The 15,723-nt window shown below is 44.6% G+C and overlaps 1 protein-coding gene and 1 pseudogene across 13 annotated transcripts in view; both read left to right on the top strand.

The window, feature by feature from the left end:
- Positions 1–15,723, top strand: part of LOC132432777 (cytidine monophosphate-N-acetylneuraminic acid hydroxylase) — a 100,557-nt gene that overhangs the window by 50,544 nt on the left and 34,290 nt on the right. For all 13 annotated transcript variants that reach the window (XM_060023530.1, XM_060023539.1, XM_060023537.1 and 10 more), the window contains 2 exons: positions 12,960–13,069; positions 15,353–15,543. In XM_060023530.1, the coding sequence (XP_059879513.1) occupies positions 12,960–13,069; positions 15,353–15,543 (301 nt within the window). The remainder of the gene's footprint in view (positions 1–12,959; positions 13,070–15,352; positions 15,544–15,723) is intronic.
- On the top strand, positions 9,978–12,493 carry LOC132432780 (myc-associated zinc finger protein-like; annotated as a pseudogene).

Genomic DNA, 15,723 nt, shown 5'->3' with positions numbered 1-15,723 from the left:
CTTATCCCCAGACCTGTTCCTCCTCCAGCCTTCTCCATCTTGGTAAATGACGCTGCTTCCACTCAACTGAACAAAACCTGGTGGTCGCTCTTGAGTCTTCTCTTTCCTTAAACCCCCATATCCAAACCATTAATAAATCCTGTGCCAAAACACCTTCAGAATCCATCCACTTCTCTCCGTCTGCTCTGTCTCCAACCAAATGCAAGTCACAGACACCTTTTATCTGCACAACTGGCCTCCCTGCTTCCATGCTTGTTTCCTGCAGTCCATCCTGCTTACAGCACACAGCTTGATATTTTATTTTATTTTTGTTAATTTAATTTAATTTTATATTGGAGAATAGTTGATTTACAATGTTGTGTTAGTTTCAGGATGGTTAGTACCAGACTGATATTTTAAAAATTCATGTCATTCCCCCGCTTAAAACTCTCCGATGAGCTTCCTATCACACTGAAGAAGGTGCATCCCTTTGACCCGGCAATTCCACATCCGAGACCATATGCCTAAGATCTTAATAATCACTGATATGTCAAAAGATACGGCTATGAGAATGTTCATTCACAGCAATACTATCTACAAAAGAGAAAAATTGAAAACAATTTAAACACTAGAAATAATTCCACTGTGTCTTAAAAGTGATACTATTGAAGAAACTAAAATAATAAGAGGGACTTTTGATAAATAAAGCAGATTATAAATATTACATATAGTATGGCCCTATTATGAAAAAACATGTATACATAAGCACTTATGGACGGGGGCAGGCTCACCACTGGTTACCTGTGAAGGGAGCTGAATAGTGGGCTTCCTGGGCTGGACCTCCAGTCTGGGAACTTTGATTACACTACCTCTACATCTTTTTCAGGCTCAAATTATTGTATATGGAATAGGCTATCAGGGCCAGTGTTGCCCAGGTGTCTCGGTGAGACCAACTCCTAATCACTTTTTAAAGAAGGGTCTGACCTGCAAAGGCATTCTCCCAGTTCCCAGAGCAGAGGTGTCACTTACTGAGGTGCATGTCCTTTTCTGGTCACCCCCCAAAAGAGATAGAATGCTATTCTGGGGGAAGTTGCTGATTGCTTTGACTACAAGTTCATCCTCCCCCTGCCCCTCAAAGGGATGTCTCGGTTACTAGGTTCTTTTGCCAGTAAGCCTCATTCCATGTCTGTCGACCTAGCCTAGGAAACCTGCAGACTGCATTGTTAGCAGGAACTGTACAAATACTGTTAAATTTATTTGGCAGAAAACAGGTAAGAAGCAAAGGTTTGGACATATCAAACTGTTTGTGTAAGTGAAAGGACAATAGACTATCAACTTTATGAGTATGTAACCCAGAAATCGATAGCTGCTTAGGGGCCTTTATAAAACCTCTAAGTCTTTTGGACAAGACCTATAGTGAGACATTATAGCAAAGTGGTTAAGAGCGAATGGTGCAGGGCAGTCTGGGCTCAGATCCTGATGCTCAAACACACAATTAAATGACTTGGGGCAAGTTAGTCAATCTCTTTGTTCTTTAGTTTCCTCACTAGGATATAATATTGGTAGTAGCTATCTTATTGCGTTGTTGAAAGAATTTTCAAAGTGAACAGCTGTGGGCTTCCCTGGTGGCGCAGTGGTTGAGAGTCCGCCTGCCGATGCAGGGGACACGGGTTCGTGCCCCGGTCCGGGAGGAGCCTGTGCTCCGCAACGGGAGAGGCCACAACAGTGAGAGGCCCGCGTACGGTAAAAAAAAAAAACAAACAAAAAAAAAACAGCTGTTAAATTCTCAGAACTTGGTACACAGAGCATAATGTTTTATTTGTATATGTATGTCTCAAATAATCTGCACATCACCCCTGTAACTGAGACCTTAGGAGCAGGAGGAAGGGATTTCCCACCCAGCAGAAAATTGGATCAATTGGAAAATAGATCGAAGCTGGGAACTGATGCAGAGGGCTGATGTTTGCTGCTATGGCAGGTGAAAGGCAGGGCTAGAGGTGGCAGCAGGGTCAGTGGAGGGTGAAAATAACAAGACCAGTAAATTTTTTAGCCTTTGCTCCAGTGAGGAAAGTGGAAAATTGAGAAAGTGGAAAATTTCCACTCTCTGTGAGAGTGGAAAATTTTGTTAACAGAGCCCACTTTTCAGTCCAGTGCTACCTACACTGTAGTGATTTCCTACCACATCCCAAGAAAGAGAAGGATGGCTTGAGCTCGTATGAACTTAGATTATTTGATTTTATTATTATTATAAATAACAATATACGGTCATCATTAAAAAGGTAAAAATCAGGAAAGTAGAAGGAAGAAGACGCTCACTTGCACTCCCATCACCTCAAGACAACACCTGTTTTGGTATCTTTTCTTCCGGTCGTCACCGAGCTCCCCTTCCTTCCTCTCCCCAGCCTTCTCCTCCTCCTTCTCTTAACTGAGATATAATTCATGTACCATAAAATTCACCTTCTTTTATGAGAGTGTGCAACTCAATGGTTTTTAGTATTTTCACATGTTGTGCCATTACCACCACTATCTAATTCCAGAACATTCTCATCATCCCGAAAAGAAACCTTGTAACTATTAGCAGTCAGTCCCATTCCCCTCTTCCCTCATCCCCTGGCCAACCACTAATCTACTTTCTGTCGCTATGGCTTTTCCTGTATTGAACCAGGCTGGCATAAACCCCACTTGGTCATGGTCATAATTATTTTTTATATTGCTAAATTGTATTTGCTAATATTTGGTTAAGGATTTTTATGTCTATATTCATAAGGAATACTGGTCTGTAGTTTTTTGTGTGTGATGTCTTTGTCTGATTTTGGGATCAGGGTAATAATACTGCCCTCATAAAATGAGTTAGGAAGTGTTCCATCCTCTTCTGTTTATTGGAAGAATTTGTGAAGTTTGGTATTGATTCTTCTTTAGACATTCGGTCAAATTCACCAGTGAAGCCATCTGGGCTTGGGCTAATGTTTGTGAAGTTTTTTGTTTACTAATTAAATCTCTTTATTTGTTATGGGTCTTCTCAGATATTCTATTTCTTCTTGAGTCAATTTTGTTAGTTTGTTTCTTCCTAGGAATTTCTCCATTTCGTCTGGGTTATCAATTTGTTGATATATAATATTTATTATATTTCCTTATGTTCTTTTTTATTTCTGTAAGATTGATAGTAATGTCCCCCTTTTCATTCCTGATTTTAGTAATTTGAACCTTTTCTCTTTTTTCTTGGTTAGTCTAGCTAAAGGATTGGAAATTTTGTTAATCTTTTCAAAGAACAAACTTTTGTTTTCATTGATTTTCTCTTGTTTTTCTAGCCTCAATTCCATTTATTTTAGCTCTGATTTTTTAATATTTCCTTTCTTTTGTTTGCTTTGGGTTTAGTTTGCTCTTCTTTTTCTAATTTCATAAGGTGGAAGGTTCGGTGTTTTACTTGAGATCTTTTTTATTATAGGTGTGTTCCTTTTATGCACTGCACTGTTTTAGCTGCATTCCATAAGTTTCAGAATATTATGTTTTCATTTTTCCTTGTCACAAAGTATTTTCTCATTTTTCTTGTGATCTTCCTCCTTAAACCATTTGTATTCAGAAGTATGTTGTCTGATCTCTACATATTTGTGAATTTTCCAACTTTCTCCTCTTATTGGTATCTAATTTCATTTCATCGTGGTCAGAGAACATACTTTATATGACTTGATCCTTTTAACTTTATTTTATGGCCTAACATATGGTTTGTACTGGTTTGTGGAGAATATTCTACATGTACTTGAGAAGAATGTGTATTCTATTGTTGGGTGGAGTGTTCTGTCTATGTCTGTTGGGTCTGGTTGGTTTATCGTGTTGTTTGAGTCTTCTATTTCCTTGTTGATTTTCTATCTAGTTGTTCCAACTTCCAGTCATCTTTTTAAGCATACTTTTACAAATAATTATAATTATTCTATATATTATTTTTGCATCCTGTTTTTTGTCTTGTTAATCTATTATATTAGTCATATTATGTCAGATTCTATATATACATAATTTTAAAGTATGCTTACATTAAATATTAACTTAAATAATTTATTTAGCCATTTCTCTGTTGTTGGAATTTAGGCTGTTCACAGATTTTTTTTTTTTTTTTTTGCCGTCAAAACCAAAACTGTGATCTTTCTGCTTAAGAATTTCTCTGTTTTTGGAGTTTTTTCTGTAAGATAGGTGAATTACTGGCAACAGGGTAGAACTAATTAATGCTTTTACCCATATTTAACACCTCATACATCGTAACATAAAGATGGGCTTCACATGGACTAATAGCCTAAATGAAAAAGGTCAGACTGTAAAAGTAACAGAAGAAATGTAAATATCTTTGTGACCTAGAAATTGGCGGCACTTCCTGACTCTTCAAACAACACTTCAGAAGTACAGCTCAAAGAATAACCCCCCACCAACACACACACACACACACACACACACACACACACACACACACACAAAACCCTGGTGAATGTGATTTCATCAGCACTAAAGATTTCTGCTAATTGGAGGACACCATGGACAAAGTTAAAAGATGTATGACAGTTTGGGTGACTATTCTGCAATATTGGCAACCAACAAGGGAATATTATCTAGCATATAGGAGGAAGTAATGCAAATTGACAAGAAAAAGATAGGAAACCCAATATAAAAATGCAGAAAGGATATGAACTAGCATTTTACAGAAGAATCCACAAAGGTCAATAAGCACATGAAGATATGCTCAAACACGTTAATTATCAGAAAACTGCAAAGTAAAGCAATGAGGTGTTACTCTATGTCTTTTTGACTGATAGAAAGAAACGAAGGTGCCGCGGAATGTTGTCAGAGATATAAGGGTATAGAAATAGTCATGCCTGTGGTGGGAATGTGGCTGGTACAGCCACGCTAGAGAGGAACCCGACAGTGACTAGTCAGGGGAGGTTTATGAATACGCCACGACCCATCACTGCCATTCTTATTTGTATACCAAAGAAACCTTGTTGTGGCAGAGTCTATGGGTCCACCACTGGGAGAGCGAATCAGTAAAATGCGGTGAACCAGGGAATACTAAACTGCAGTTAGAGGAAGTGGACTAGATGTACATGTGGTAACATGAATGCATCTTAAAAACAGGGTACTGAGTGAAAAGGAGTAAGAAACAGACTGGAGACCCAATACCGTTTATATAAACTAAAGATGCACATATACAATATAATACATATTTTGCACGACCATTCAAATCGTAGCCTGTAGGGGAGGACAGGGAAATAAGAGTGGGAAACAGAGATAAAGGGAATAAGTAAGTAAGTAAGTAAGTAAGTAAGTAGCTTTGCCTGGGCCGAGTATCATGTGTCATGAACTGAAAAATATGATTAGCACAGTCGTCTTTACTTGAGGTACTAAATGAATGAATGAGTCCATTATTCATTCATCCATTCTTTAATATATATTATATTACAGTCCATTTTTTAGAATGAACCAGTTTTTATTCCCTCTAACTAGTTAATAAGCCTGCCTTTTCTCTTCATGCCTTACCAGCTCAGGGCATTCTTAATTTTTCAGACTTTCCTTGTTTGAGTCAAAAAGAGCATTGTTGTTTTAAATTACACTTGTTTCTCAAATATGTTGCTAATATTTTCCAAACACGTTTGCCAATTTTCTTTGGTGGTAGAACTTTTTCATTTTACATTTGTATCTATTCAGATTTTCCATTGGACTTGTTTCCATTGCTATTAAACTTAGAAGTCCTCCCTTTGATATACTATTTTTTCATACTTTTTAACCACTTGGTTGCTTTTCTTTGTGTCTTTAATCAACTGGAATACTTAGCTAACCTGTTGCACAGCACCATTCTTAGCTAGCCCTTCCTTTTCCACCAATCTATGATCCGTCTCTTAGAATATTAAACTGTTATTTAATTAGGATCCTCTCCTTGACCGTCCTTATGCCAATAATCAATGATTTAATTATTACAGTTTTCTAAAATGTTTTTGCTCTAATTCTTCTTCATCGTTCTTCCTTGTAAAAAGATTTTAATGAATTCCATTTGTTTGTTCTTCTGGATAAATTATTCAGTTATAACCCAAATAACCTAGATTGCATCAGTTTGTGCAGTCACAAGAAGGATGACACATTCACCTGCTTTATAGAGGCAGGGAGTCGGCAGAAGTTATGCTTCACTTCCATGCATAAATGCATTATCTTTGTGCGAGGGGCATAAAAACTTTTATGGTGTTTGCTTTGAAATAATAGTTAAGAGTTACAGACTCTTATTTTTTTCTGCTTTTCTTGAGAGAGAACAATTCTAAAGAAGGAAAATCCTTAAGAGTGGATATCAATGCAGTTTTCTGAGAGGCTTCCATAATACCTCGTATTTTTGAAATGGTATTTGCTAGTATATAATTTTGTTTGTCCAATACTGAACTTTCTTTTTAACTCTTCATTCTTTGAAGGTAAAATAATTGCCATAATAATTCTATTATTTTTTAAATCCCTTCTCTGTGCCAGGCATAGTGCTAGACCCTACAGGATTTGTTCTATAACTCTGCAAAGTATGTATCATAAGCCTATTTTACAGATCAGGAAACTGCATCCCAGGATGTGATAATAGGCAGCCCAGTCATAATCCCAACCCAGATGTTTCCAAATCCAGCATTCTTTCTATTTCACGACAATGTTTTCTGGTAATCATATAGCCTGGAAATAATAATAAGATGTATCTTTATTATATCACTTGCATTTTCAAGGACATAGTTTAATAAGAATAGTGCTATTAAGCATCCTTTGTGTGTTCCTGATTTTATTAAGAAAGCCAATTGTGTTTTACTATTAAATAAGTTGATAACTATTACTAGGAAAAATACTAATTACTATGCTTCTATTAAATTCTTAAGCAATATTTAAAAGGTATAAAAATAACAGAGTGAACAGCCATGTGCCCAGTGCTCAGCTTAAGACATAAATCATTAACAGCAGAAGATCTTTAAATACCTTTCCTTGATCATGTTACATATCCCCTCATCCCCCAGAGGTAATCACTCTTCTGAATTTGGGGTTTCAGGATAGCGATTCTTATTTATTGTATTAGTTATATTCACAAAAGGAAAAAAGATGGCCCCCTCAAATTGGGATAATTTGTAGAGTGTGTTTTCATCAAAGGATATTTTATAAGGTGTGGATGTGGGAGAATCACAGGGAAGGTGGAGTAACCTGGAGTTGATAACAGCCAAATTATCTGTCTTTAGGCCCAAAGGGATGAGGGGGGAGCAGTTTCCAGAATCTGGAAGAAGAGAGAGTCATAAAGAATTGGCTTCTATGAGATAAGCAGTGACCTCTGTCCATGCCCAGAGCATAACTAGTTCAAGGTGACCTTACAGGGAAAGAGCCAGAGGTATAAGTGACCCAACCTCACTGAGTTCTCTTATCATCTCACCCTGGAGCTTCCCAATAGCCAAACTCACCTAAAAGGAGGAGAGTGTGGGAGCCCTTTGATGTGGTCCAGCTAAGTCAACCTCCTGAAGGAGACAGTAGGTGGACAAGGGTGCAGACAGGTAGAGAAGAAGGGGTTTGTAGGGACCAGCTGAAGCTATCTGGTGTGATCATGTTTCTAGCTTTTAAAGTGCTCTTTTAAAAATGAAAAAGTAATATACTTTATTTGGGGCTTTTGTTGAGATAATCTTATATCTAAATTTCCCAACTTGAGGTGCCCAGTCTGGGCAGGAGCAGTGCCTGGGTTGGGAGAGGGGGCTGTGCACCCCAAGAGAGTCTTGGGAGACATGGAATGATGACCATTAATTAATCAATTAACTCAACAGATATTTAACAAATGCCAATTGTGAGTCAGGCAACGTTCTTGGCACACTACTGACAGAGCATCAAACAAACCACGATGCTAGCTCTCACAGAGCTCATAGTCTTATAGGGGAGACAGACCATAAACAAACAATATACAATATGTCCAGTGACAATAGGGCTAGGAAGAAAAAAATGAGGGTAGAGGGCTGGAGAGTGCTCTTTGAGATGGAGTGGTCAGAAAGCCCTGTCTGATAATATGACAGCTGAGTTCCAAATGAAGCCAGGTAGTGGGCAGTGCTGTGATACTGAGGAGAGATTTCCAAGGAGATCGTCTAAATGTGTCATCAGTGTGTCAGGGGCAGAGAGGGAGAATATGTAGCCACGAGGGCGAAGCTAGGGCAGTGAGAGAGCAAAACAGACTTTAGGGGAGGTAATTCTTTAAGTTTTCAACTCTTATTACAGTCCCTCAAGTTGATCTTGAAAATTGAAATTTGACAGCATATATAAGTTTTCGTTTTCAACTATTAGGGAATATTAAAAAAATGCATCATTTTTCATTTTAGGGGTAATTTTTACCTCAGTTTCTTCCATTAGCAGTTGTCTTAAAGTAGTATAATTATTCATTTGGAAAGTGTAGGCAAAATTTTTTTTTATATGCTTTGAAGAAAGTAGGAAAATGCTTGGCTTTGAGGGCAGGGCAATGATGCCATTTCCACAGGGACTGCTTTGGTCTAGGACCTCATTTGCTTCCATTGAGCAGTTAGTAAAATTGCTGGCACTTATTAGGATGACTGTCCTTGGAGGTGGCTGGGGTTATAGATAAAAACACTGAAGAATGGAGAAGTCAAGTAAGGTGTCCAAGGTCATCCAGCTATTAAGTGGGAGAGTGAGGGCTCCAAACAGGCCATCTTTCTCCTGAGTGCATGTCCATCAGTGGTTTGCTGATGGCCTCCCAAAACAATGGGGAGGGCTCTCAAATATGGTCCTGCCTCCCTCCAATTGATCCTCTCCTTGTGTCTCACAGTGGTCTTCCTAAAGTTAAGTTCTGATTTTAATACTCCCTTCCGATAGCATTTAGGTATTGCTTTCAGCCATTGTAATAGAAAACGCAAATAACAGTGGCCCAATCATATCTGAGGTTTTCTTACATCACAAGAAGTTGGAAAGCAGGCAGTCTTGGGCATTACGGCTGTTGGTTAATCAAGGAGCCAGGCTCCGTCTGTCTTCCCATTCTGTATCTGACTTTTTTCCTCAAGGTCTCAGGATGGCTTCTGCTCCTCCAAGCATGGCAACCAAGTTTCACACAAGGGGCGGGGGGAAGATGAAGGGTGAACAGTCCAGATCCGTTGAGTTTGTTCCTCTTTGTCAGGAAAATAAACATGTTCCTGGAAGTCCCACTAGTACACTTCTGCTCACATCTCACTGGGCAGAACTATATAAACTGTACGTAGAGCTATGGCCACTCATAATTGCAAGGGGGCCTGGGAAATCATGATCTTTAGATAGGTGTATCACCACTCCTTAAAAAAAAAATTAGATGCTAATAGTAAAGAAGGAGAAAATAGATTTTGTGCAAGCCACCAGCACATCTGCTACAATTGCTTAAAATTCTTCATTGACCCCTCATTGCCACAAGATAAAATCCAAACTCCTCCTTAGCAGGGAATCTAGGGTCCTTCATGACTTTCTCTGACCTACCTGTCTATTCTGGCCTGGCTCAAACACCATTTTCCTCGGTCATAAATGAGTAGTCACTGTGCATATCAAGCTCTCATGCCTCTATGCCTTTACACATGCTGTTGTCCCATCCTGTTTGCTTCACATCATCATATTTCTTTAGTTGGGCCCAGATGCCTCATCTTTCAAGTCTAGCTGGAGCATTACCTCCTATTTGAAATCTGCTTTGACTCTTAGAACCAAACTAGGTACTCCTTCCTAGAGACTCCCATAGCACCTTGAACTCATCTCTAGCAATTATTCATTTGATGGTAATGAAGCTGTTGGTGTGTGGCTGTGTCCCTGATACACCTGAGATCTCATGAGTTCCTTAAGTGTAATATGAAGAAAGAAATGAATGGGGCGCCCTCCCCGAGGCGCCGCCGGGCGAGCTGCGCAGTTGGGGCGGAGTCTGTTCCCTCGCTCTCCCCACCCGCCCAGCCAGGCTCCAACCGCCGCAGCCCGCGCCCCCGGCCCCGCTGGGCCTCCCGCCCCCATCCAGAGGGCGTCGCCACCGCCATCGACGCTGCGCTCCACGGCCCGTCAGGCGCCCTCCTTGCCTCCCTCCCTCCAGCCCGCCGGCTTGCGAGGGCGGCGGGGCGGCCCGCCGGCCATGCCTTCGGCGCAGCCCGCGCCCCCGGCCCCAGCTGAGCCCCGCCGTGGCGGAGGCCATGCTCCCCGTGTTCCCTTGTACGGTGCTGCGGCCTGGACTGGGCCTGGACTGCCGGGGGAGTGGGGGGTGGGCGGCCTCTTGAACTCCTTCCTGCCACCTGAGGGTCACTCCCAGAACCCCCCGCAGGTCGGGGCTGAGCTCCAGCCCGGCCTCTTTGCCTCCCAGGGCTGCGCCCAGAGTCCATTCCAGGCCGCGCCGGCGCCCCCACCCACGCTCCAGGCCCCGGCGGCCGAGCGTCTCCCGGTGGACTTACTCCGAGTTCTCGCCGCCGCCCAGGAGTCCGCCGCGGCCGCCGCCGTTGCTGCTGCGCCCCCGGCCCCGGCCGCCGCCTCCACTGTGGACCCAGCAGTTCTGAAACAGCCCCCGGCGCCCCCTCCGCCGCCCCTGCGGGTGTCGGCGCCCGCCGCCGAGGCCGCGCCCCCTGCCTCTGCCGCCACCATCGCCGCAGCTGCGGCCACCGCCGTCGTTGCCCGAACCGCGACGGTCGCTGTGGCCCCAGTCGCATCTGCCTTGGAGAAGCAGCGTAGAGCAAGGGGCCCTACCTCTGCGCCCTGTGCGCCAAGGAGTTCAAGAACGGCTACAGCCTCCGGAGGCACGACGCCATCCACACGGGAGCCAAAGCCAGCCGGGTCCCCTCGGGTGCTATGAAGATGCCCACCATGGTGCCCCTGAGCCTCCTGAACGTGCCCCAGCTGAGCGGAGCTGGCGGCCGAGCGGCTGCAGTGGCCGCGGGTGCCGTGGGTGCGGTGGAAAGCGCATGCAGAAGAACCACGCCTGCAAGATGTGCGGCGAGGCCTTTCGCGACGTCTACCACCGGAACCGACAGAAGGACCAAAGGAGCTACCACGTGTGCTCACACGACGGCGCAGTGCACAAGCCCTACAGCTGCTCCCACTGTGGCAAGAGCTTCCCCCCGGCGGGATCACCTCAACAGTCATGTCAGACAAGTGCACTCAACAGACCGGCCCTTCAGATGTGAGAACTGCGAGGCAGCTTTTGCTACGAAGATCAAGGATTGACTGCGGGTCCGCACAGTACGACACGACGAGAAGGCGCCGGGTCATGTGTGTGGCAAGACGTTGAGCTCGGCTTATATTTCGGACCACGTGAAGGTGCGTAGCCAGGGCCCTCACCACGTCCGTGAGCTCCGCAACAAAGGCTTCACCACGGCAGCATACGGGCTGATCTCATCCTGTGGAAGCTGTGCAGCGTGTACTGCGAGACCCTGCCCAGCTGGCCGGCCACAGGCGGACCCATGGGGGGGGTGACGCCCCTGTGCCGGAGACGCCTCCCCGGCCACAGCCCACCAGCTGAGGGGGACCCCCGCACCCACCTGGTACAAGTGAGGCCTGTCCAATGGTGGCGGCAGCCCCTCCCAGAGCTGTGGCTCCTCGGGGGCCGAGGGCGTGCGTGTGAGCTCTCAGCCACTTCCCTCCCAGCCCTGGTGAGCTCCAAGTTGGTGCGGGGGAGAGGGGAGAATGGAGGAAAGTCCCTCGGTACCATCTCCTCTTCCCCTGTCTCTCCCCACCAACTCCTCACTACTTGCCCTGCCAACCAAGGAGCCTCCAGAAGGAAAGGAGGAAGAACTGTTTTCTTAGGGGAATTTGCTAGGTTTTAACGACTTGTTTCTCCTGCCCCTGATTTCTCCCTGTCAGACCTGACGCCACATGCACACCTGGCCCCTCAGTCGTGTTGAAGCCCCCTGGACGGTGGGCAGGGGTGGCAGAGGACAGGAGCGGCCACTGCCCTCGCCCCCTCTCCTCTCCGTAACCCCCTGCCCTGCCCTTCCAGGGATTTGTGAGCCTTTCCCTCGGTGGTCCTCCTTGCTCTCCTCCTTCCAGTGTCCCCCTACTGTCTGCTGCCCCTCCCTGGGGAGTTGGTGCTTTTTGTTTTTTCCAGGAGGAGGGAGGAGAGGAAGGAAGGAAATTAAAGATTCTGCCCCAGAGAGGGGGAAAGGTGAGATTTGCGAAGGGGCCGAAGCAGGGAAGACACAGTTTGTACCTTCATAAGGTGAGGTTGTTTGGGGTCAGGCCCTAAACATCATCCTGCTTGAGAATCTGTCAGGGGGAAACAAGTCAAGGGGAGCAAAAGAAGGAGCCACTAGGGTCAGAGGTAGGGCAAGAGATGAATCTTAGGGGGCCAGGGTCAATGGGGGGATCCAGGGACCAGAGGTGCTCTCTGGGGGTGGGGGGAATGCAGCCACAGTGTCTCCCCCTTCCCTCTTCCACCCCAGCTCCGGCCCTGGCCTTTCCTTTTCATCCCTTCCCCCGCGACAGAAGCTGTGGCCCTGGCCATGTCATTGTCTTGCTGTATCCCCTGCATGTTCCCCACCCTTCACCCCCTCCTTTTGTGCAGACCCTATTACAATAAATTTTAAATTAAAAAAAAAAAAGAAATGAATGGGTGATGGTCTTCAGCCCTCATCTCAGTAGACGTTGCTTGACCCAAATGAGCATTGCCTTTTGTTTTTATTTTCCTTTGATTTTTGTACTCTGTGTACCTGAGCCATGCATTTCCATTTCAGTGATGCTTTTTTTTTTTTTTTTTTTTTGCGGTATGTGGGCCTCTCACTGTTGTGGCCTCTCCCATCGCAGAGCACAGGCTCCGGATGCGCAGGTTCAGCGGCCATGGCTCACGGGCCCAGCTCCTCCACGGCATGTGGGATCTTCCCAGACCGGGGCACGAACCCGTGTCCCCTGCATCGGCAGGTGGATGCTCAACCACTGCGCCACCAGGGAAGCCCTCAGTGATGCTTTTTAAAACTCATTTCTGTTATTGTTGTTAATTCAGATTTGTTCCCATTTGGTTCTAGTTGTGGAAAAGAATGAAGAAAATGGACTTTTGTTTCTAGAACTGAATCCTCCTAACCCCTGGGATTCAGAACCCAGATCTCCTGAAGATTTGGCTTTTGGGGAAGTGCAGGTAAGGAAACATTAAATTGTAATAATCTTAAAAACAAAAATAGAACTAAGATTTCCTTTTATATATATATATTTACATCCTGTATTACCTTGAATATCCTTGGAGGTGGCTGGTTAGGACATATAATATAGTTATTCTGAACTCTTGAGCACATTTTCTAGGAACCCCCAGAACTTGCCAGGGATTACAAGGAAATACATCCAAAAAAAAACAAAACAAAAAATCTTTTAGCGGAGGTCCCAGAGGAGAGTCATGGAAAACTACTGGCGGAAGTTCAGAAATTGCCCTTGATACCAAATCACTATCAGGTAAAACGGCCAGTTGTATATTTCTGCACGTTGCCCTGAGAACTTTACAAACCTTCCTGTGCATTCTCCTACCTTTAGAAGAGAGTTTGCTCCAGAGAAAACACTTTGATAGTTTGAGAGAGGTAAACAATCAAAAATTAAAATTTCTGGAGTATTTGAGAATCTTTTCATTTGAGAAAATGGACTGTCACTTTTTTGAGGAAACAAATGGGAACCTATTAGAATAGGCATAATCACCTGAATTTGATTTCTGTTTATTTTTTTATAGATTTATTTATTTATTTTTGGCTGCGTTGGGTCTTCGTTGCTGTGCGTGGGTTTTTCTCTAGTTGCAGACAGCGAGGGCTACTCTTCGCTGTGGTGCGTGGGCTTCTCATTGCAGTGGCTGCTCTTGTTGCGGAGCACGGGCTCTGGGCGCGTGGGCTCAGTAGTTGTGGCTCGATGGCTCTAGAGCGCAGGCTCAGTAGTTGTGGTGCACGGGCTTAGTTGCTTCGCGGCATGTGGGCTCTTCCCGGACCAAGGCTCCAACCCATGTCCCCTGCATCAGCAGGAGGGTTCTTAACCACTGCGCCACCAGGGAAGCCCTGATTTCTTGATCTCTCCTTACCCTCTTTATTGGCTTTTCACACTGGAGCTTCTATTACCTTATCTCTGCTCCTGGTGTTTTCCTTTTTCCTGTGGATATGCCAGATCAGGGGAAGGAAGTGAGGGATTGATTTAGAATCCTCTAGTCTATGCCAGTCTCTAAGTCACTGTTTATAGCCATTCTCAGAGGATCCTGACATCCTGAGTGAGTCAGCAGGTAATTTAGAAGAGAAAGCCTTACAAGCCTGTTTAGCCAGGCTGCATGGCTATGCCAAGCCAGTCTCGGGTGGCCTCAGCCTGCAGCGTCTTCAAGCAGAATCTCAGTTCCCTGACCGGAGACTGAAGCCAGGCCACGGCAGTGAGAGCACTGAATGCTAACCACTAGACCATGAGGGCCAGTGACGAGGCCTTGGCTTGTCTGCTTTGTAGAAATACATTTCAACAAGAGACGAAAAGTAGTGAAACAAGTAAAGTTTTTATTAGGAGGAAGAATGTACGTGTGAATAAACACACATGGGCGGGCTCAGAGAGAGATAGTTGTGCCTTCGTGGTAGTTTAAATCACTTATATCGGGCATTTCTTCTGGGTTTCCTCTGGCCAGTCACCTTGCTTTGCCTGGCTCTGAGTCTGTATTTGGTTATAACTCAGGGTCCTCCCCTGTGTGTGTGTGCATCTCTTAGCCAAGATGGATTCTAGTCCAGAGGCCTATGGGAAGGTTGACATCACCTACTGTGGGGTGGCGCGCCCTCCCTTTCTGGCCCCCCGAGGAGCCTTTCTGCACAGGTGTAGTCAGGAAGGTCTCCTTGACCTCGAGAATGAGGTATATGTGGTCTCTTTATCTCTTATCTGGGGAGGACTCAGCTCCTGTCTGCTCCAGCTATTATCTTTGTCTTGGAGTATCTGTCCACAGGCGACAAACTCTAGCTGCTCAGCCTGGGGCCCATCTATCTCCTGCCTTAAACCCACCAGGAATCATTCATTCGTGTACCTATTCCCAGCCACTCCAGCATTTAAATCCCCAAGTGTCTGCCATAACATCTCTAATTGCCCTTCCTTGTAAATTGTGCTTTGAAGGACTGGCCACAAACGCTATTCTGTAGTGCAGGCTGTAAATAAATATTTAGGAGCTAATTTAAAGAGAGTAGGGCTGGGTAAATCAATTGGTTTGACACCTAAAACCCACCATGAACACTTCTATTCTACTAAACTAGTGACCTGTGCTGAGAGTTGTATTCTATATAAACGCTCCTGCTGGGTCTCACTTGCATCCTGTTTCACTGAACAGGCTTAGGAGCCAAGTTCTCCAATGGGACTTGCCAGCTAAGCAGCCGAGTTCATTTTTGCTGGCTGGTGATGATATAATAATCTGAATCTCGCTGTCTTCCGACAGATAACATACCTGACCCATGCCTGCATGGACCTCAAGCTGGGAGACAAGAGGATGGTGTTTGACCCTTGGTTAATCGGTCCTGCTTTTGCCCGAGGATGGTGGTTACTGCATGAGCCTCCATCTGACTGGCTGGAGAGGCTGTACCAAGCGGACCTAATTTACATCAGTCACATGCACTCAGACCATCTGAGGTAATGAAGTCTGAGCACTCAACTCTGAAGAAAATGCTGCAGTAAAGGCATCGCTGGTTTTCAGGTTCTTTTGCAATCACTGCTCATTTTGAGGTAGATTCAGTTGGGCTGATGATAAGAGGACTAATTTAGATAAATGCTTACATTTGCATAGCATAATTTTTAAAGTGCTTTCATGTT

This window comes from Delphinus delphis, chromosome 10 (assembly GCF_949987515.2).
Source record: "Delphinus delphis chromosome 10, mDelDel1.2, whole genome shotgun sequence".
Lineage (NCBI taxonomy): Eukaryota > Metazoa > Chordata > Mammalia > Artiodactyla > Delphinidae > Delphinus > Delphinus delphis.
Note: the sequence above shows the minus strand (reverse complement) of the source record. Positions and strands in the feature narration are given on the sequence as shown.